This window comes from Leptosomus discolor, chromosome 10, assembly GCF_034619465.1.
Source record: "Leptosomus discolor isolate bLepDis1 chromosome 10, bLepDis1.hap2, whole genome shotgun sequence".
NCBI lineage: Eukaryota > Metazoa > Chordata > Aves > Leptosomiformes > Leptosomidae > Leptosomus > Leptosomus discolor.
In genome coordinates this window covers 11,801,871-11,823,557 of record NC_141400.1, presented here as the reverse complement: position 1 = coordinate 11,823,557, position 21,687 = coordinate 11,801,871, and the positions used below count along the sequence as shown (strand labels likewise).

At 56.2% G+C, this 21,687-nt stretch overlaps 2 protein-coding genes across 9 annotated transcripts in view; both read right to left on the bottom strand.

Annotated features, from left to right (window-relative positions):
• Positions 1 to 240: 240 nt before the first annotated feature.
• On the bottom strand, positions 241 to 5,709 carry HK3 (hexokinase 3). The gene is given in 22 exon segments (XM_086470835.1): positions 241 to 412; positions 532 to 749; positions 751 to 766; positions 949 to 1,104; positions 1,180 to 1,294; positions 1,297 to 1,359; positions 1,489 to 1,594; positions 1,696 to 1,791; positions 1,878 to 1,997; positions 2,131 to 2,270; positions 2,348 to 2,652; positions 2,732 to 2,965; positions 3,080 to 3,241; positions 3,396 to 3,570; positions 3,655 to 3,788; positions 3,842 to 3,939; positions 4,063 to 4,182; positions 4,343 to 4,491; positions 4,814 to 4,976; positions 5,054 to 5,109; positions 5,358 to 5,428; positions 5,561 to 5,709. Coding segments are annotated over 22 exon segments (3,018 nt in total).
• An 802-nt stretch (positions 5,710 to 6,511) lies between these two features.
• Positions 6,512 to 21,687, bottom strand: part of UIMC1 (ubiquitin interaction motif containing 1) — a 36,642-nt gene continuing 21,466 nt past the window's right edge. For 3 of the 8 annotated variants that reach the window (XM_086470869.1, XM_086470867.1, XM_086470868.1), the window contains 7 exons: positions 20,872 to 20,960; positions 19,862 to 19,941; positions 16,408 to 16,576; positions 10,848 to 10,926; positions 9,224 to 9,344; positions 7,345 to 7,408; positions 6,512 to 6,983 (listed from right to left, as the gene is read on the bottom strand). In XM_086470869.1, coding sequence (XP_086326995.1) covers positions 6,730 to 6,983; positions 7,345 to 7,408; positions 9,224 to 9,344; positions 10,848 to 10,926; positions 16,408 to 16,576; positions 19,862 to 19,941; positions 20,872 to 20,960 — 856 coding nt within the window. In that variant the 3' untranslated portion in view covers positions 6,512 to 6,729. Of the gene's footprint in view, positions 6,984 to 7,344; positions 7,409 to 9,223; positions 9,345 to 10,839; positions 10,927 to 16,407; positions 16,577 to 19,861; positions 19,942 to 20,871; positions 20,961 to 21,687 lie in introns of those variants that run through there. The other 5 variants (XM_086470870.1, XM_086470873.1, XM_009948265.2 and 2 more) reach the window with 4 other exon arrangements.

The window sequence follows — 21,687 nt, the reverse complement described above, 5'->3', positions numbered from 1 at the left end:
GGCGGCCCCAGGCCCCGTGCCGTGTTGTGTAAAGACCGTTTTTTTAATTCTGTATTAAGTGCATTCAAGTATTTACACTTGGCCTTATGTACATAGCGGTGCCGCGGGCGGGGGGTCTGCCGGACGTGAATGTAAATAAATTCGATATATATTGCTACGTGGGGCTGTGCCCAGCCGTGCGCTGCCCCCCCCCCACCCCCCGAGCCCCCCCCAGGAGTCGGAGGTGCAGAGCAAAGCGCTTTATTGAGGTGATGGCGGTGGCAGCGGTGGCTGTCCCCACGGCTCAGCCCCGCGGCAGGCCACGGCCGCCACGAGCGCGGCCCCTTTCCCCAAGCCATCCTCTGACCGCAGGAAGGTGACGGTGCATTTGGGTGCCAGGTGCCGCAGCATCTTCTGGAGGTGCTGGGAGAAGCTGGGAGGGGGCAGGAGGGGAGGGTGAGAGCTGGTACCCCACCTCCATGCACCCCTCCCAGACCCCTGCCATAGGGCCAGGGTCCCCGGTGGGTGCCTGCCACCCCCATCCCCACTCACCACGGGTGCATCTTGTACAAAGTGCCATCCACCCCCACAGTGACAGCCCGCCGGGCCAGGCGCCGGTTCTCCTGCATCTTCTCCACCACGGGAGCCATGCCAGCGGCACAGAGCTGGGCCGCCCGGCGGGACACAGTCTGGCACACCTCCCGCACCAGCACGCTGTCCTCAAAGCTGGCCAGGAGTTCCAGGTCCTGCAGGATGGCGTTGTACCCGCCACAGGGCCAGCCCGTTGCTGCCCGGGACCAGTGGCACCATTAGCACCACGGTCCCCATCACCATCCCCATCCCATGGGCTGGAGGTGGCATCACCCTGCATGTGCCCCATCGATATGGCACGGCCCACCCCTCCTGGGGCTCTGGGGCTTCACACCCCCCACCCTGGGCTAAGAGAACCCACTGAAGCCCAGCACTCACGTCTCGATGGTGGAGAGGAACTTGGTCTGGAAGATGTCCCTGGTCTGGAGCTTGGGGCAGGGCTTGCCGCGGAACAGGAGCTGTTTCTCCACCAGTGCCAGCAGGATGTGGCGCACGATCTTGCCCAGGTACATGCCACTGATGAGCTTCTCAAACCTACTCCAGGCACAGCCTAAGCTGGGCACAGCCACCCCCACCCAGCCCTCTCCCCACCCCAGGGCCCTCACCCACCTCTGCTTGCCCGTATTGATGGTTTTCTCATCCACCAGCCGGTCGAAGTCAGTGAAGATTTTGTCCAGGCAGCCTTTGTCCCCAAAAGCCCCCCACTCCATGTTGATGCACGGTGCTGCTTCCCCTCCACGGTGCCCACGTTCTGCATCTCCTCCATGTAGCAGGCGTTGGTCCCTGTCCCTGTGGGACCCGTGCTGGTGTCACCCCCACCACAGCCCTAGCAGTGCTGCCTGGCAGCCCGTGGCCATGTCACATGGGGGTGGTGGTGAGGGGATGGGAGACCCCCCTGGGTGCAGAGCTGCTTCTCACCCACAATGAGGCCGATTTCACACTTGGGGTTGTCATAGCCACAGGACATCATGGTTCCCACCATGTCATTGACCACAGCCACCACCACCACCTTGAGCCCTAAGTGCTGCCAGGCCAGAGACAGGGACACATGTGGCATAGTGGCACCCAGCCTGGGTGCAAGGTCACACCCTGAGGACAGGGGATGGGCCCCCAGCCCTTCCCTACCTGTTTGCGCTGGGCTGCCTCCCGCAGCAGCTGGACCACGTCCTGCCCCACGCAGCCCGAGGCGCTGAAGCCTTTGGTCCAGCTCAGCAGCACTGCCTGCAAGAGGTAGGAGCAGGGGTCGGGCAGCTGCCTCGCACCCCAGGGCCCTCTCCATCCCCCTGGGACCAGAGACACCCTCTCACCTTATCCAGGCCCAGCTGCTGGCAGAGCAAGGAGAAGGTGAAGCCGAGTGGCAGGACCTGCTCCATCAGGTCCTGCTTCAGCTGGAAGTCCATGATGTATTCGATGATGTGGTCAAAGAGCTGCGGAGAGCAGCCACGGTCAGCAGGGCTCAGGCTGGGGCAATGCCGCGGGGGCTCTCCCAGCCCCATCCCAGGCCCATGGGCAGCAAGAGGGGAGGCAATTCCCACCCCTCACCCTGTCCCTTGACCTCACCGCCTCGCCGGTGCCCTGCATGATGGTGGTTGGGATGACGTAGCTCTCGCTGGCCGTACGGATGCCGTCCTGCTCCGCACGCACCACCAGCACCCGGAAATTGGTCCCCCCCAGGTCCAGCACCAGGAATTCACCTCGCTCTGCAGGGAGCCAGCACGGGGCATCAGCAGGGCCACGGCCCCCTCAGCAACCCCTTCCCCAGGCCCCCAGCCCTCACCAGTGCCATCGGGCGTGCCGCAGACATAGGTGGGCAGCATGTGGACGGAGGCGCTGGCATTGCTCTTGCGGCTCAGCCCCAGCTTCATCTCCCGCCTCATCAGCGCCTGGACACGCTCCAGGTCGGCACGGCTGAGCCGCAGCGGGGCCAGCAGCTGGTCCACCTTGCAGCGCTGGGCCGCCAGGCGCAAAGCCACCGCTGTCACCATGGCCGCCCCCCGCCTGGTCCCATCCACTGAGGGCAGGAGGGTGACCATGCACTCGGGGGCCAGCAGCCCTGTCACGCTCTGCAGGATCTCCCCAAACCTACTGGAGGAAGAAGAAGATGGCAAGGGCCGGGTGGGAGAAGATGCAACCCCACCGGGAGCCTAGTGTCTCTCCTCACCTGGTGTGGCCCCGGTACAATTCACTGTCCACCCCCACGTTGACCACGAGCCGCCCCAGGTCCCGGCTCTGGCACATGGGGCTGAGGATGGCAGCCAGCCTGGCGGCACAGAGCGTGGCAGCACGGCTCACCACCACCCGGCAGACCTGCTGCACCTGGCAGCAGTCCCGCTCGCTCGGCCGCAGCCCCAGAGCCTCCAGAGCACTCTTCACCTTGGCCATGCCTTCCTTGTTGCTACAAGGGAGAGCCCAGTGCCAGCTTACAGGGACAGCACCTCACGGCCAGGGGCACCTGCCCATCACCCCTCATCCTCCCACCCGTGACCGTTCCCAGTCCCCAGACACTCACTCAATGATCTCCAGGACCTGCTGGGTCTTGAGCACATCCTTGGTCCTCAGGATGGCAACGCTGCTCCCAATGAAGAGCGCTTTCTCAGCAGCCAGGGCAGTCAGCACGTGCCGGAAAATCTCCCCCAGGTACAGGCTGCCCACCAGCTTCTCAAACCTGCGTGCAGCCCAAGCCACAGTCAGTCATCCCCTCCTCCCCCCAGCACCCCTCATCCCTTTGAGAGCACCCAGGAGCATTGCGGGGGGCCATGTGCTCCTGTTGGTGGGGCCTGACATGCTCAGGGATGGACAGGGAGGCCCAGGGACGTGGGTACACCTCCCCAGGGTTAGAGGATTCCTGGTCCACGCACTGGTCGTAGGGGGTCAGGATGTCACTCAGGGTGCCGTCGTCCCCGAAGCAGCCCCACTCGGTGTTGACACACATCTGCCCACTGGTCTCTGCCATCTCCACCCACTGTGCCTCAGCCATGAAGCAGCTGTTGGTGCCCGTGCCTCCAGGGAGTGATGGGAGTGAGCACCAGCACAGCAGCCCCCCCAGCACCCCCCACCCTGGCACACGGGGTGCCCGCTGCTCACCCACGACCAAGGCAACCTCACAGGGTTTCCCCCCCATGCTGCAGCTCATCATGGTGCCCACAGTGTCATTCATCAGGGCAACGACGTCCACGTAGTAGAGCTGGCCGGGGGCAAAGCAGGAGCATTGTCAGCTGCTCCGCGGGGGCAGGACCCAGCCAGGCTCCCCCACCCCGCAGCCCCCCCCCACCTCCAACATGCGTTGATGGCCGACTGCAGCAACTGCACAACGTCCTTCCCCTCCACATCACTGCAGCTGAAGCCCTTGGACCAGGAGATGAGTTCGGCCTGCAGAGAGCATGTGGCTGAGCCGTTGGCCTCCATCACCGTGCCAGCTCCTCTCCCCACCCCTGATGTACTGGGGAGGAGGCAGCCGCAGCCCCGGGACAGGGACAGGGCTGTCCCACTCACCTTGTGCAGCCGCGTCTGCCTGCAGCTGAAGGGGAAGACAAAGCCCAAGGGGAGGCGGTGCTGGGGGCTGCCGATGCCAGCCAGGATGTGGCGCAAGCATTGAGCAATGAAGTCAAAGAGCTGCAAAGGCAAGGCTGGGGGTGACCAGGTGCTCCCCCTTACCCGGTACTCAGGCTGAGGGGGGCAGCCCAGAGCCCCAGCACCAGTCTGGAGCCCTGCTGAGCCTCCATGGTGCTGGGCAGTCCAGCTCCAGCCACCCTCTGCCATAACCTCCTCATACCGCCTCTCCCTTGCCCTGCGTGATGTCTCCTGGCATGTTGAAGATCTTGTACGTGACTTGGGGGCTCTGGTTCCCATCGCCTGAGAGGGTCATCCACAGGGTCTGGACGTGGCTCTGGCAGAGCTCCACCACCAGGAAGTCGCCCTTCTCTATGGGGGAGTGGAGGCAGTGTCAGGCAGAGACCTTCCCTGTGGCAGATTCCCCTAAAATCTGCTTCTTACTGTGTCCCAGGGACAGTTGCTCACCCCTGGAGGAGGCCCTGGAGAACCTGAGACCACCGCAGGGGCCAAGGGAATCAGCTCCTGGCCCCTGCCCCTGCACTGGGGGCTGGCAGAGGCAGCGCAAAGGCAACTTGCAGACCCCGTGACTGGCCAGCGACGGGTGCACCCTTCCCCAGCACCCCAAGGGCCACGTACAGCGAGGCAAGTGGGGCTGCAGGCAGCAGGACATCCCCAAGTCAGGCTGCCTTACCGGTGCCATCGGGTGTGGAGCAGATGTACATGGGCAGCATCCGCACGTTGGCCTGTGCCTGCATCTGGTGGCTCAGCCCCTTGCGCATGGCCAGCACCATGCGGCGCTTCACTGCCTGCAGCTTCTCCAGCGGGACAGTGAGCGCCAGCAGGGCTCGTTGTACCTGGGGACAGCTCATTAGGGCAGGTCTCAAGGGCAGGGGATGCCTCTCGCTGGGCACGGGGCAGGGGTGAGCCTCACCCGTGTGCAGGAGGGACCATCAGTCCGGTGGCCCAGCTGGTGGCTCACGGGGGGGACTTGTGTAGAGGGAAGTGGCGTGTCACCTGCTGAGCCCTGGCCCGCAGGACAGGATACTGGCTTGCCCGGTATGAGTGGGGCTGGGTGGGAGCCGTCCCCGGCGCTGCCTCCCATCTCCCCTCTGTGTCCCTGCTCCGCGGGGCCACCGTCTCAAGAACATCACCACTTTGCAGTGTCCTTGCACTGCAATCGCGACCCAGCGGCCGGGGATGGAGGGGGCACCTATGCCCCACGACAGCGACGGTACCGGGGTCGTCCTCAGGTGCTTCGGCAGAAGGGGGTCGCCCCTGCGTCGCCCTGTCCGCCTGTCCCCTCCACCTGCAAGAGGCCGGAGGCTGGTCTCTCCACTGTCCGGAGAGGTGCAGCCCCCGGCGGGCAGAGGGACCCCGCTTACCCGCGGCCTCCCCACACCCGGCCTCGCTCGGCAGCCGCCGGGCCAGACCCCCTCACCGGTCGAGGGTCGGGCGATCCCGTTCCTCCGGGCCCAGACCCCTCCGGGAGAGGCCGTCCGAGCTGGGGGCGGTGGAGCCCCGCTGCCAGGAGGCGTTGGCCGCCCTGGCGGGCCGGGGCGGGACACGGCGGCGCCCGGGGCTGGCCATGGCCGCGGCGCCGGTGGCGACTGGGATGGGGGGGGGGGGGGGGGGGGGGGCGGGGGGCGGCCGGTGGCGGCGCTGCCGTTGCCCCGGCAACACAAGCAGCGCCCGCGGGCGCCCCGCCACGCCATTGGCCGGCCCTCCCCGCCGCTGGCCCCGCCGCGGCCAATGGGCGCCCCCGCGGGAGGGGGCCGGTCCCCGCCCCGCGCCCCCCGCGGCAGCGCCCCCGCTGCGCCCCCCCAGCGCCCCGAAACTTGAGCCCGAATTTTAATTAGCTGTGCCTCAGCTCGTCCCATTAATGAAGCAACACAGTGATGAGCGCCCCCCCCCTTCCCGCCCCGTTTCCCGGTGAGGGGCTCCCCGGCGGGGCGCCGGTGCTCCCGGGGAGCGGGGGACCCCACGGCCCAGGCCCGGGGCTCCGTCCTGCCCTCGAAGCCGCTAGCGGCTGGGGCAGACCCCGACCTCCCTCTCACGGGGACCGGGCCCACGGCAGCACAGCCCCGCTGAGCAGGGCAGACACCAAGGACATGGGGACACCGCAGCGGTGGCTCCACCGGTCACACACCCACTGGCTGTGGCTGCCACCAAGGTGCCCTCCGTCGCTCCCAGCTGGGAAAGTCATGGGTGCAGTGCTCCACGTGGCACCGGGCACATCAGCCCCCTGCCCGGGGGTTCCCTGAGCTCCCACTACCCACCAGGGCCCAAAGACAGGCTGTGTGATTTTGGACGAAGCGTCTGCTGTTCCTCCTCTCCTCCCTCCAGCGCCTCCCATTCCCCAGAGAAAGACAGCGCAGCTCCTCCGCCTTGCTGCAGTTTCATAAAAACATACATAAATATATTTCCATTTCTTTAACAGAGAGCAAAGCTGCACAGGCACCTATAAAACACAGTCACTTCTCCACCCGGCCCTCCCTGCACAGGTCGTATAAAACATATAAAAGGGGGGTGGGAGAACAAGGCTGTGGGTGAAGCAGGGGTAGGGTGCCACGCAGACCCTTGCCAGGGGGGCCAGCTGCACCGCTGGCCTCAGGCCTTGCGTTTCCTCCGGCGGCCGCCTCTGGTCTGCTGCTGCCTGCCCGAGCCAAGAGCCACACGCGGCTCCAAGTCCTCCGCATTGTCCCCGGCTTCCGAGGAGACACTGGGTTTCGCAGGGGAGACGTCGAAAGGAAGGTGCGGAAGGGAGCTGGGGCCGTCTCCTGCTTGCCCCCCAGCTCTGGCTGAGAGTGCAGGAGGGGACTGTTGGTCTCCTAGTCCAGGGAGGGGGGTCCCCGCATCAGCACCTGCAACGAGAGCGCACATCAGCCCTGCGTGGCTGCCCTGCGGTGTGAGCCATGAGCAAGGGGAGGAGGGGGCTGCCGCGAGCATTTCTCCCCACTTGGGTCTCCTCCTGTCCTTGGATCGGTGGAGGGAAGCACCGGTGTGCAGGCAGGGATAGCAGCACCCTGCCACCCTGCCAGGAAGCTGACGTCTCTTGGACGGCTCAGAGAACACCCCTGCCCCTGCGAAGGCTCTGGAAGAACAGAGCCCTTCAACGGGAATCTGCTGTCCCAGCACAGCCCACGCCGAGCTGGGACCGAAAGGGGAGAGCTAGGAAAGGGCAGCCCTGACCCAGCCAGGCAGCCCCAGAAAGCAGTTTCCCACCTGCAGACTTGTTCTCCGAGAGCTCCAGCATCCTGAGGAGTCCCCTCTCCCGCCTTCCAATGTCCTGCCAAGGAGAGGAGAACCACCGTTACAGCACTGCCGCCAGGGAACCCCAGAGCCAGGGTGGCCCCGTGGCCACACATTCCCCCAGCCCACGGACTCAGGCTGGGCACAAGAGGGAATGCTGCATTTCCAGGGCCTCCAGCTGAACATGGCCAGCCACCACTGGGAAGAGCACTGCCCCGTGCCCAGCCTGACCAGCGCCTGAGCAGAGGCAGCCAAGATCAGTTAAAGCAGAGCCCGGTAAGGAGGGAGGCCAGGGTGCAGGAAGCCACCCCCTTGCCCAGCCAGCAGCACGGGGCTGTTACAGAGAAAGGTGGGCACCAGGGGCTCAGGCACAGCTCGGGCACATCCCCCAGGCACTGTGCCTCCGAGGGCAGGCTCTGTCCCGCTCTGTCCGAGGGCACGGGGGCTTGGTGCTGGAAGGAAGGGCCTTCCTCCAGGGCACAGACAGATGAGGAACACGCATCTTGTGCCCTCTCTCAGCCCCTGGGAAGATGCAGCCGCACTGGTCACATAGGCTAAGGGAAGCCCACTTGGCCTGGCTGCTTTGAGCCTTGCTGGCCCAGCAAAGTCCCCTCTCCTGGCTGCTCCCTGCCCCCAGAACTGATCTAGAAGGCACTGGCATCCCAGCTGCGGGGCTGGAGCTGCAAAGCACCCCAAAACGGGCTGTGGCAGGAACCTGCAAGCCCAACAGTGCCAGTAGGAAGCTTTCCAACAGCCCAGCCCATGCCCAGCCACAACCCGCTCCCCCAGCAAGCCGCCACCTCAGCACAAGGCAGGGCCAGAGGAAACACAGAGCCTTGCCGAGCCGCCCCAAAGAGCCGCCCGGCTCCAGCACCTTTCCCGCACGCCCTGTGCCTGTGTGCAGGATCCCGCATGCCAGCCGGCTGTGGGGCACCAGGACAGAGTCAAACGGCCCTCACGGAGCCGGTCACATGCAGGAGCAGCCGTGCCCTGCAGTATTCTGAACCACACAGCACTTGGCTGTATCCCAGCCAAAATCATCAACCAGAAATCTCATCATTTGCATCTGAATCCCCAAAGGGCTGAGGCCTGTGATGGATTTAAGGGATTATAGCAAACTAAGACATCATGTTGCATCTTCATGCTGAGAATCACATTTCTGAGCACAGACAAAGCTGCAGCACTAGGGCTTTGCCCACAGGAACCAGCGGGAAGGCCTGGAAGGACCCTCTCTGCTCTCCCCCAGGACCGCCACACCACGAGCAGGAAAAAGCACGGCGGGGGGCCAACACCTGGTGAGTGACTGTGAGCCAGCCGCTACCCACGCTCCTGCCTCCCACCTCCTCTAGCAAGGCACGTCCCCCACACTGGTACACCTCCACCGCACCCACTGCCCCACCCGCCCCATTTCTCCCGGGATGCTGCGGTTTGCTCCCAGCACCGAGCAGTTCCCCCTGCTCCAGCTCTGAAGCCTTCCCCATGGGAAAGGGCCTGTGGACAGAGTCAGATACACTTGTCACCCCGACGCTGCCCTCCACTCCATCTACATTCAGCCGAGGAAGCCTGCAGGACTGAGGCACGCTGTCTGGCAGCAGGACAGCCCTGGCTGCCTGCCTGCTGGAGAGGTTACTGGCAGCTCTGCTGGATTAGCTCACCCCTGGGACCAGTCCATGCTCTCGCAGAGTGTCGTGGGAAGGAGGGCAATGAGTTCTCTGGCCACAGTGGCCCACGGGGACAGGCAATCCTACACCAGGTCAGATCACCCCGTCAACCAGGGCAGCAGCTCCTGCTGCCAACCCAGCCCCAAGCCCAGCGCAAAGCAAAGAAGATGGTCTGCAGGGTCGCCCCTCACCTTGGCACTCCGCAGCCTCCTGGTTCCCTGAGCTTGCCTAGCAGCCTGAAGGCAGCTGTCCACATGCCTCTGATACTGCAGCAGTGGCACCAGTGACTTACAGAGGTAGCACTTCTCACACCTGCCAGGCAGCAAAGGACAGAGCACTGCATTAGGATCGGCCCTGCACCGGGCTCCCAGCCACCAGCCTCGCCACGGAGAAGACATGACACCAGGTCGGGTCTTGCTCAGCGGGATCAGGTCGGCCCCGACCGCAAGGGCTGAGTGATTATCAGCTTTCCCTGTCTGTTCCTCTGGATCCTGCTGCTGCAGCAGTGGGACGGTAATCAAATCTGCTCATCTAACTATCTCAAACACTGCTGATTTCTCCCCAGACATAAAGCACCCTGTCAAAATCCACAGAAATGAAGTGTGAGAGCTTTGCAAAGGGGAGTTGAAATCTGCCTGAAAAGCAAACCAAGTGTGTTAAATCAGAGAGACATTTTACCAGGGCTGGATGAACTTGTCTGACTAGTAAATCAAGTCTTTCTCTGCACTGTCTCCATTTTACATCGTGCCACGTTGGGAGAGGAATGCAGAGCACGTGCTCCTGCTGGGGGGTGGCACAGCGCATTCCTCAAACCCCCTTATTTGGGCAGAAGATGCCCAGGCTCACGCAGGACGACTGAGTGTGTGTGCTTGGGAAGAAAATTATCCTGGGTGAATGGAGATGAAGAGCAGGTGTGGATTTACACAACTACACCCGCTTCCACACCAGCTCTCTGCGGGGACCAAACCATGCAGAAGGGGGCAGTGGTTCTTCGGGAGGGGAGCGGCCTCCCAGGGAGCTATTCAGGAATGGACCATCTCCAAGAACGAGACAAGCCCTCAGGGACCAGCCCCAGCAGCAGTGCGTTCAGTTTGACAAGGAGTACTCTCCCAGTCAAACTCACCCCAGGCTCTCAAAGGCGTATGGAGAGCCCCCATCGAGCAAAACTCTGCAGCACTTTTCCCGTATTTTCTTTCCAGTCAGTGCTGATTACCCAGATAATGTGTCTAAACAGAAGCTGTCCTCTCTATAATTAGCCTAATTCCATTAGTGATGTTGCCATCCACTGTTTGTAACAGCAAAATTGCTTCCATAGCAGGGATTTTACTGTCAGATCCTCTCTTACGATGCTTTGTGTGGGTGGCAGGAGGAGGGGCTGCATGGGAAGAGATTAAACAAAGCCACTGCTATTCTGAAAGTCTAATTTAATTAAGAATATCACTACAGGTGCCATGTTGACAGCCTCCCCGTCCTAGCCTCTTCTTTTCCTGGGGTTACCAAGCTCAAATCTCCCATCAGAAACTGGCTGAGTTAGCACTATTTTAGCTACAGCGGCCAGAGACCATGCATCCCTGACCCACCATGGATCGGGCTGAAAGGAAATTAGTGCAAAAATAAACAATCTGAGAACAGCAAATTCCTCCTGCTTTGGTTTAAATATAGCCAGCACTGCAACAAGAGGCACTGAGGGAAGGCAATTTTTTAGTGAAACTCTAAGGCCAACAGCCAGCATTTAATACAGGAATAAAGATATCCACAAGCCAGCTAGAACGGAAGCACAGAAACAATCTTGGAGAAGCAAGCATACCTACTTACTTGTCAATGTCTAAGGATGTCGGGCTGCTTCCACCACTGGCAGCTTTACTTCTTGCCTCTCTCTGACTCCGGGTGAGCACTGGGGGAAAAACAGAAAGGGTTACCTGCCATCCACCCCCAAAGCATCCCTACACCATGTCTGAATGCAACAAGTCTCAATCGCTTCCACTCAAGGCTGCAGCAGAAGTGATGGTAGAGGCAAAGAAATACTAGACTGGGACAGACAGGGTCTTCTTTCCTTCAGAAGAAGTAGCTGGCCAATTCTCCTTTTTTTCTGGGGGAATATTGAAGAAGTTACCTCCCCCGGACTCAGAAGCCAGCTAGCCATTTCACACTTGTCTCCTGCCAGAAACAGCTGGATCAGCAGTATGGAGCTGACAGAAATTTTAAAGCTCACGCGCAGCAGCGCAACAGCCTGGGAGAAGAGCTACACAGCTGCTCCAGCAGCACAGCACTGCTCCCTGCCAAACCAAGCGCCCGTGCCTCCTGCAGGGGAGGGAGCACGGTAACGGGGAGCTCGGGAGGAAGGATGGCTGAGGCGGGCGCGGTGCGGGGGTACCAGCCCTTCCGCGGATGCGGCAGAAGAGCGAGCCTTGCTGGGGAGGGACACAGCTCGGCTGGAAAGGGAAAGTGACAACAATTAGGCTAGACTGGCTGCTTGTTCCACTGCCCTTGTGAACCGGGGGTGATCTGGGCTATGGTGCGCATACAGCTCTGTGGGGCCTCTGGGTGAAGATATCTACGAGGGCTCAGCGTCAGTGGTGCTGCTCTCCAGCAGCAGCAGGGAAGGGCCAGCTCCACCACACGTAGGTAGCTAGCAAGATCCCAGCTGAGCAGCATGCTGATGACAGGTCCAACAATTTCTGTTCCTTCAGCAAGCCCAAGCAGCCTCTCCAAACCTGCTCTCCAGGCATCTGCAGGGAGCACGTCAGAGCGTTGTCTCTTTCAGCTGAATTCCTCTCAGCGTATTCCTGCTGACATGCCACCAGCAAAGATCCTCAGGGAACATATGAGATAGCTTAGCTTGCTTCACCAGGGACATTCAAGACTCCAGCTCCAAAACAGATGTCACAGTAAGCACTCTTGGGCAAGCTGGCGAAGGGGACAATGCAGGGAGCCATTTTACAGCCCAGTAATATTGCTTCTCGTACTCTCATTAGGAGAAAGGTCTGAATCCAAAGCGTAGGCACGACAAACCTGTTACTGTTGCCACATCATCTATGATACGGAAGGGGACACAGAAAATTCTGTGCAGAACAAAGGGAATCCTTCAGAGTTTTAGCAAAACTCCATTTCCAGAGTGTTAGCCAACCCAGTATCTATCCACAATGCTGCTACAACATGGCCTTTCCCTCAGTAGCAACCACTGATCCGCAGCCACAACCAGCAAATGCACTGCAAGATGCTCAGGAGCTGTTGGGGCTGACGGGAGACATCCATGCTGAAGAAACAAGCTCGAGCGTTTCCTGGGAGGTGGGTACTGCAGGCAGTGACTGATACCAACAGCTCATTTCTCACAGGCACCCAAGCGGACGTCTCTCTTTAACTTCGCCTGGCCCAGATTCGAAGTGGCAGCCTGACTAGGAGGTCTGATAACCACGGCCAGCCCCCAGGCCGTCCAGCCTCCCAACGACCCAACTAACACGTGCGATTGACAGCGTGGTGAAAGCTGCTCTCCAAATCAGCGAGCGCTCGTTAATATTCCTTTAACACTGTCTGGGAGCTTGTGCACCAGCTCAGGTGTTAATCAGTTCTATTTTCTTCCAAAAGCAGTGAACACATCTGGCATAATGGGCCCATTAGAGATGTCTGGGACCAGCTCTGCAGCTGCCCAGGGGAAGACCCCCAGCTGTGCTGCTGGAAGCAGAGGCACAGGAGAGAGAGGAGGGCCAGCTGGCAAGGCAGACCCCTGCCAAAACACACCGGCCACCTGCAGGAAGGGGGTTCAGAACGTCGGAAAACACTTGCCGTGGGGAAAACCCTCACCACAGAGCAGTGCTGACCTGCTGTGTGACAGGAGCCTTGTAACTCTCCCAGATGCGATGCTCTTCGCTGGCTCAGACACGCTCTGCAGACAGAGAACAACCTTTTCCCTGGCTCGGCATTTCTTCTGGTTGACATGTCACCCTTGGCCTGCCTGGCTGCAGCTCGCACTCTGGGGAAGAGGAGCAAACCCTCCCCAGCACGGCCCTGCTATCAGCACGCCCACCCCAGGCACCTCCTGGGGCTGCCGGGTCAGGCTGGCACACAGAGCTGCGAGGCCACAGCCACCAAGCTCCTTGCCTTGCTGCACGCCTCACCAGCTTCCTCCCCGTTCTCACCACCAGCCGTATCGCTTTTTGTGCAGGACCCTACCAGTGGCAGGCTGGCCAGCACCTTGTCCTTCCTCAGAAGCTTTCCTCTGCACCCGTTCCGTTGCTCTTTCTGCTGTATCAGTGCCACTTCTATTGATGTCAGGAGCTTTTTAACAGCACCAGTGCTGCTGCTGAACACGGACAGCTGCATCAGGTTGCATTTGAGGCTCCAGGAGGAAGGATTATACCAAATCCTCATTTTCCTGGGCTCACTTGGTAACTGAAAGGTTTGCAGCATGTAGATGGAGGGCAAGAGGAACAGAGCATGTCACAAGGCTTGAGACTAATTGCTGTACTCTGTAGTGGCCAAGACTTGCTTACAGACCGAGACCAGCGGATTCCTGCATTGGCAGCGGCAGCGGGCAATGGATGCAGTGACTCCAGCAGACAGCCCCTCTCACACAAGTGAGTCCTTCAGCTGAGTGCACGAAGGAAAAGGGCCGGCACAGCACTTCCACAGCTCCACTCATTCACTTGGAATTAACATCAGTCACTGAGCTGGAAACCTGGGACCTGAACCTTCCCCAGCCTGGTACAGTAGCTAACACAACAGCAGGCTCTTTTTTATTTACTCAGACCACAGGAAAATGGAAATTCATAATCAGATTTGCATACTGCCCAGGTATGTGGTGGTCTGGGCATCCAGCCAGGGCAACCATGTTTGTATGTAGGGGAAGCAACTGTAACTCATCTTACCCAGCTAATTCACTTGAAAACCTCTCCTTAAATATCAACCAGACCGAGCTGGCCTCCTGACACAGGACACTGAAAGACTTTGGAGCATGATTAGAAGAGGGAAGAAGAGAAGTAAAATCAGCAGGAACCCATCCTTTTGTAATTCTAAAATGAAAACCACTGACAGCTATAGTCTGCAGGACTTCATAATCTGCAATTCTAGAGACATCAGGAGTAAATCCAATTAATAAATCCGAAGACAGACCAGAAACCTCTGACCCAGCGCACCAAAGGAAAACTGAAGCTTTCTTAACAGATCAGGACATGGCTTAGAGGGTAGAACTTTGATTTTCTCTCACACAAGGCTGTTGCTCTGCTCTCGAGGAAGCCAGCAGCCAGCCAAGAGCACACAGTGCTGCAGCAGCAGAGAACAGCTTCTGGACCCACACAGAAGCTGGCATTTGCTTCAGAAGACAATTCTCCAACCTCTTTTTTTCTCCCCATGCATTAGCTTTACCTATGATTCTGTGCTAGCGATGGATGCCAAGGTAACAGCCCTGGAAACAGAGTCCTTTTGTACCTGCACAGCTGCGCCAGACTGCTGTCTGGCCTCTGCTCAGAGCTAAACCTCATCCCTGCCTACTCAACCCAAACCACCTGACCAGTCCATCAGCTGGGACCTCTCCGGGTGACTGCTGCCTTCGCCCAGCCGCTGGGAACCGGACCAGCGCCCTGGCAAGCAGGCAGGACCCTGCCCCGCATTACGTGCTCCTCCGAGTTCAGGAAGCCCACAGTCCTGCAGAGTCGTGGTGCAAACAACACGGCACCACAGATGGTTATGGCTCATAAAGCCTGGTCTCTACAGGGAAAATACTAGAATAACTGGCAATAGAAAACCCAAATTACTGTGATTTTGTCCCAAAACATTGCTCTGCTTAGAGCCATCATTGTAGGCCAAAATCCCTTTTATTCCAGGCTAGTTTTCTTACGGGGGGGATTGTTCCAAACAAGCCAGAACAGCAGAGTAGCAATTCTAAAATAACTACCCTTACAAACATCCCCAAGGAGACCAGTCTGGAAGCAGCATGGAGAGGCCAGCCTTGAACTCTGTCCTGCTGAAAGCCAACACCAAAGGAAAGAACAAATTCCCTCTCACTGCCAAAGAATTCAAAACCTTTTCCTGATCACAGTCAGGATTCCCCAGGATCAATGGACACACTCACAGTCCAGCCACACCAGGGACCTGATTACCCCAGGGCCAGAGACATTCCTGCTAAAAGGCACACAAAAAATTCTGCTCCATTTTGTAGCGTGGATAAGACCTTTATCGGTGTTAAGGATGGGAGAGGAACTGTGATAATTTGTGATTTGCCTGAGCTGAACGCTTTGCATCAGTAGCTGGTTTGCGCCTGCAGAGAGAACTCCCCACCAAAATTAAGCACCAAGCAGTATCAGCCGCTACTCTGGCTCCTGTTATCTTGACAGGACCCATGTCATATCCCCAAAGATTTAGTATAACAGGGACCTTGTATTTTAAAACTGCATCAACTCTGCATTAAGATTACACGGTGAAACTTCCTCCTGCTAGAGGAACACAGAAGTTACAGTTCCTGTACTAGCTCCTATTTGCTCAAACATCATAGATTTAGGTTGCATTTAATAACCCAGTATGTAACTGAAAATTATATATTCACAACCTGAAAAGTTAATCTTATTACAAGCTACTACTTTGATATTACCTGACATTGTGCTAACACAGACTTTACATTTCAAGCAGCAGCTAAAACATAACTTATTGAATATGTTGATAACCAACCAGTGTATTTGTTCACTTAAGCTCTACAAAGGTTGACTATGGAAAACTGATACAGAGAAGACTGCAAAGAGGATTAATACAGGCACTCTGACCGTGCTTCTATGCCTCACTCTTCACATGAAGGAGAAAAATCCAAGCTCCCAGATCGATAGCTATCATTTTGCAATTTTAGAGGAACAAGAGGGAAACTTTTCTGCAATCTCTTGCAGCTGAACAAGCCACTTTTGCACATACAGATATGTCAGACTCCTTGCAGAGCACAGACCGTGCTTGGAGTGGTACAGAACATTCTCCCTTCTTGAGAGCTCACCCGCCTGGCTCGGGGGCCTGCCATTTTCTACCACTGGCAGATTCTCTGCAGGTCCTCAACAAAACACACAATAGACGTGTCTTATGAGTACTGCTTGAAGCATCCAGGGCTAGATACTGGGGTAATATCTGGCTTATACACTTTCTAAGGGACTAACAATGTGATGAATTACGAAGTCAATCAGAGAGATGTCTCTGGGCAGGAGGTGCTGGAAACACAGGAGCCTCCAATAACACCCTCCTGGCCAGCTTGGAGATGGAACAAGGCAGAGTGAACAAACCTCCCTACATGCCACACCACGCACCAAATACCTTGAGGGGGACAAGACTGTAGCACCTGGGCACAAGTAATACGAAAGGGGGACGAGCACAAAGAACAAACACACAGAAGCAGTGCTTGGCAGACCTGGACTGTCCTCACCAGCCTCCTCTCCCACGATGCCATTGCAGTACATGGCGTGCAGCTCGATCTCCGTAGCTGGGAAGCCTTGGTCACACAGCGGGCATGACACACGGTCAACAGCTGTAGGACTGTGCTCAGACACAGTCCTGCCAGCATCTTCATCTCCACCAGCCTAAGGAAGAAGAAAAAATTAGCCAGACAGTTAATTGTGTCGTTCCTCTTTTTATGCTAGGTGCAGAGTTCCGTGCTGTCTGGTAGCTACTCACCCTCCCACGGACTCAGTTTTTCTTGGAAAGTTTTATTTTCCCTTCATCACATACTGGTCAGAAATAACACCACTGGCTGAGTAAACTGTGCAGCACCAATAACTAATTCTTCTTCCAAAGGCAACATGTCCTTCTGAATCATGGTGAAACCTCCCTGCACAGCCATGCACACCATTTAAGGCAAACATCACCTGTACTACCACGGAAAAATGGCAAAGCTTCCATTAATCAGGAAAGCTCAGAAGCGAAACTGATGGAAAATGCACGGGGCAAAGCAGGAGTTCACCACCTAACTTGTACTCATCAGTTTCTGGACATGATCCACGCTACACAGGCAGCACTGTCTGGGAACACAGCTTCCCCCAGGATAAAAGGAGACTGCTGTGCTCTTAGGAAGTCTGAAGAGATCACTGGGAAGCTCCTCCTCTCTAGAGGAGGTGGCTGGAGCAGTCATCAGAGGAGACACAGATCAAGGAGAGAGGCAACACCACTAAAATATGTCACACAAAATTACTAGCTGTGGCCTTTCACCGTGTCAAAATGTCACAGCCCATGTTTGTTCTCCGGGTGCCATTACCACTCATCGATACCCTCTTTTTGCATCGGTTACACAGCTGCAAAAGTGCTCCACTACCCACCCGTGGAGACAGAGCCTGCTCCCGACGCCACTGATGTTCCCAGGATGCAGCAGACTGCTGCCATCTCAGTCATAACGAGATCTCTGCCTAGTCAGGCTTGCTACAAGATTTCTCCACATTTAAGAAAGAATCTTTCCCTTCTTGCAATGATTAAAAAAAGTTATTTAAATATTAACCATGTAGAAGAAACCTATAGGAAAATAATATAGGAGAGTTTTCTGTTCTTAGGGCTAAGCAGTGACATTAGACAGTATGCAGCAAACCTGTCCTCTGCTTCCCTCCAACGGTATAATTTCAGGGAAGCAGTAATTGGGGTCAGCCAAGATGCTCAGTGCCACTGGAGCACTTTGTCATATTACTCAGTTTATTACTTGCTTTTCCAAATGAGGGTCTGATCCTGATTTTATGTCCTAAAGGGAAGGAGGGTGCTTTGTTGACTCAGAAGAGCTATGCAAAACATTGCAGGACTGGGCCTTAACATGAGAATTCGACTCACAGGACGCATTTCTCACAGACACCGGCTGAAAGGCTACGGCACTGAGCCCCAGGAACACCTCTCTCATTTCCAGGGAGGCTCTCTGCCCCGTCTTTCTGTAGAGGAGTTGCCGCAAGAGTTCCTCCAGCCAAGCACAGGCTGTTGAGGTACATCACTTGCAGCATTAGCAGCACTCGTACCCTGCTTTCACATCTCAGTGACACTACATCTTGCTAAGTCCTCACCATGGGGCGTCTCACAGAGGAGCCGTAAAAAACCAAGATGTGTCAAATATGAATGATCAGATCAAACCTGCATTATCCTAGTCAGACAACACTCATAAAAAATAAGATGGGAAAAGCAGCAGGCACTGCTCTTTCTAGCTGCCATTTTTAAAGCAACCTTAGGAGATCACCAATTCTGCACACCCTGCCCGCCTACATTTGGTAATAAGTTACTAGTTTTAAATGGAAATGCAACATTCTGTAACAAAAGACACCACAGTCCCAAAACTGCTTGTACAAAACCTTGCTGTAACAGTCTGGAAAACCTCAACTGCAGAACCAATGACCCCTGTCAGAGGCAGAGACTGTGGCCTCTCCTCTTTAGCAGGGTAAATCGCCTACAAGACATACTACTTGCAGCCCACAGCCAGCCAAGAGCAATGCTAGAGGCTGAGCTCAACAGGACTCCCGCATCCTGGCTCAGCATCTGCTAGGAAGAAGTCAGTCCCAGCGGTCTACGCTCGCTTCACACTAACCACTGATGCACGTGGTAGCTGTTTTTGCTTTCTTCCTGGAGGGCATCAGGCTCTGGACTAGTACCTGCTGCCAAAGATAATGTTGTCAAACAAACCGTAGGAAGCCCCACCGCACTGCTCCTGAACGCTGTGCTGATCACCTTGTGCCATCTAGGTGGAGGTGGGAGACACAGGGAACCCTCTGCAAAGCACAAGGGACAGGGCAGCGTCCTGGCCACAGCCAAACGGGTCACGAACGTGCTTTGGTGGCTGCGGCTACCCGGCTCAGCACAGGACTGCTGCCTCTCCCTGCTGCAGTCTCTAATTGACTGAGCAGCGCTTTGAGATACCTGCAGAATGAAAGGCACACAGAGCAGAAGCTGCTTTATTAAGAGGCCTGTGACAATGAGACATCGGAGCTGCAGACGCGCTGTACAAGCTGCAGACTCCCAGAATGGGCTTTCCACAAATGAATCCTCTTGTCAAGAGCTGTACGATTCTGTATTCATGTACCCTGCCAGAGGAGTACTTGGCAACCCCTTTGATATCGCTCTCTAAATTAATAGACAAAGGGAGTTTTATCAGAAGCAGGAACTGAAGTCAGATGTCGGTACAGCGACAGCTGCAAAGCAATTGCTGCACAGGTGTGACAACATGGGGAAAGGAGCCGCACAACAGCGCACATCTGCATCGGGAAGTAAGAGGACGGCCCTGCTACTGACTTACTACTGCTATTAACTATTACTGCACAGAAAGCAAGATTCCCAGGCTCAGGACACTCCACAAACCACCCCCAGCCCTCAACAGTCCAACGTGATATTTATCCCAGCCCAGTCTCTGGGTGAATCTCTCCTCTTAGCCTCTTGGGAATGGTCTGTGGAGAACAAACACCGAAGTTCACAGGACTGTAATAGGGAAAAACGTGTCACATGACTGACTAAGGTTTACTAGGACTCCCATCCCAGCTCCTGGGGTCCCTCTGCACTGCTGACCACCCCAGCATGAAACCTCCGAGCATGGGCAAGCAACAGCACTGCTGTCCACACTGATGGCACCCACCAGCACAGCAGCATGCACGGTATAAAAGAACAAGCTGGAACTGATAACAACTCTTCAGCTACTGAAAGGCTCCAGAAGCAGCTGCACGCAGCCCCTAGCCAAAAGGGACTGGAGTTACAAAGCAGCGGAGGAAAGTGAAGAGGGAAGTGTTTGTGAGATCCCAACAGCAGAAGCCCAAGCTCCCAGCTACCCAAGGGAAATGCTAGCACAGCCCAGCTGAACCAAGGTCTAGAGGGCAGGACTAGAAACAGGACCCTTCCCCAGCTTCAGGCTCTTTTACCTGCATAGGTGCATCTCTGCTGCCCAAGCAGAGCTCTTCTCTCTCTGCCTCAATAGCTTCGGGTGGACTCAGCTGGGTCTCTGCAAAAAACATCTCTATGTCAGCGCAGGTTTGCAGCCCCCGAACTATGTCCTCACTTGTTGGTGTCACTTAGCCCATTTCTTAACAGCATTTTCACAGCTTCAAAACATTTTTTAGACTTGCCACAAATGTTATCAGACAATGTGGAACAACACAGCCGGATGAGGGGTTAAAAGTCACAGCACGGTGGTGTGAGGACAAAGCCACCGCAGCTTTGCAGCTTCATGGGGAGTGAGACTAGACACAGGGGAAGTGCGTGGGACACTTGCTGGGATGGAGACAAAACAAGAATAGAGCTCTCCCTCGCATCGAGACAAACAGAGCTCCCATTCTGCTGCCTGCCTCACAGTTGCACCTTCTTCAGACCTCCACGTCTTCCTTAGCAACAAAACATGCCTCCAAGCACCACCACGACCTCTCTCTCTACAGCTGCTTGTGAACAGGAGTGGTCTCTTTATTAATTTTCTCACTTAAAACCCCGGACTGGAAAATCTCAAACACGGTAGGAGAGACAAAGGAAGAAAAACTCCGTGCCCCCCAGATGTTTAATTAATGTAAGTCAAAATTTATTTCAGCTCTCACGCTTTACACATATCCTGACACTGCAAAATCTGAGAATTTCTTGATTGCATTGAAGAGACCACGCCTGACACCTTGTTTAGAGTGATCCCTCCATACCAATGTACATCCTGGTGTCTCCTCAGCAGCAAATTCCCAGCAATCTCTGGTCACAGAACTGTCTTACGAGGAAACAGGTCCAAAACCAGGGAATCAAACTAAATTATCTGGATAACTTCAGCTCTGACAAACACAGCTGGGAAAGAAATCTCATTTTGTTCAAATAACTTGAAATTTCTCTTCTTTTATCTGAATTTTCTAAGTGCGTAACTTTCGGTTCAAAATTCAGAACATTCTCAAGTGCCTCTTACCTGGGCAAATAGAGATCTCTTCTTCAGCAGAGTTTTCTGTGGCAGTATCTGGGCTCCTTTTACTGCCAAGTGGGGTCAACACAGAGATGCTGTTCAAAATATAAATATAATATAAATCTCCAATCCAGTAGGTGTGACAGCACACACCCGCCTGTCTCATGCAGTTCAGAACAGCAGATGATGCCATAATTTCCCAGTGGTCAGTATCTGATAGCCAAAAATGACCTGGATAACAGTGAAATATGGGTATAAAAAGCTGTCCTAAGCAAAAACCCCAAAGGGAATGTTTTTTTCTTCTAGAAGCCCTTGACAAAAAGGCACCAAGCATCGCTGTCTCATGTCAGGGGAGCAAAAATACCACAACTGTAGGACACTCTTGATTCTTTCTACTCTTAGTGCTTCCTTCTGTCTGGGGAAGGAAATCCTCAGAGAGGAAAGACACAGACTTGCTTTATCCCGCATTACCCTCTCCCTCCTCACACCGCTGATTTTATTCCTTATTGCTGTGCACGGCAGCCAGAAGCAGCACGGACGAGACACAAGGCAAGGCTTCCCTGCAGCAAAGTCCTAACAGCATTAGCGCGGCGGCTCCCCCGAGCAGCACCGGGTACCACTCCACTCGTTTTGACCTTCGGACTCCTCCTTTCCCCCCCCCCCCCACTGCACAGTGTCTTTCCGAAACAGGCAGGCACTGCTGAGTAAGTCTGGCACCCATGCTGACACGCTCTGTGCTTTACACGGCTTTCCGATTAGTCTGATCAAGTATGCAAGAACACACTTTAAAAACACGAATCCCCATACTGACAAATAGAAGAT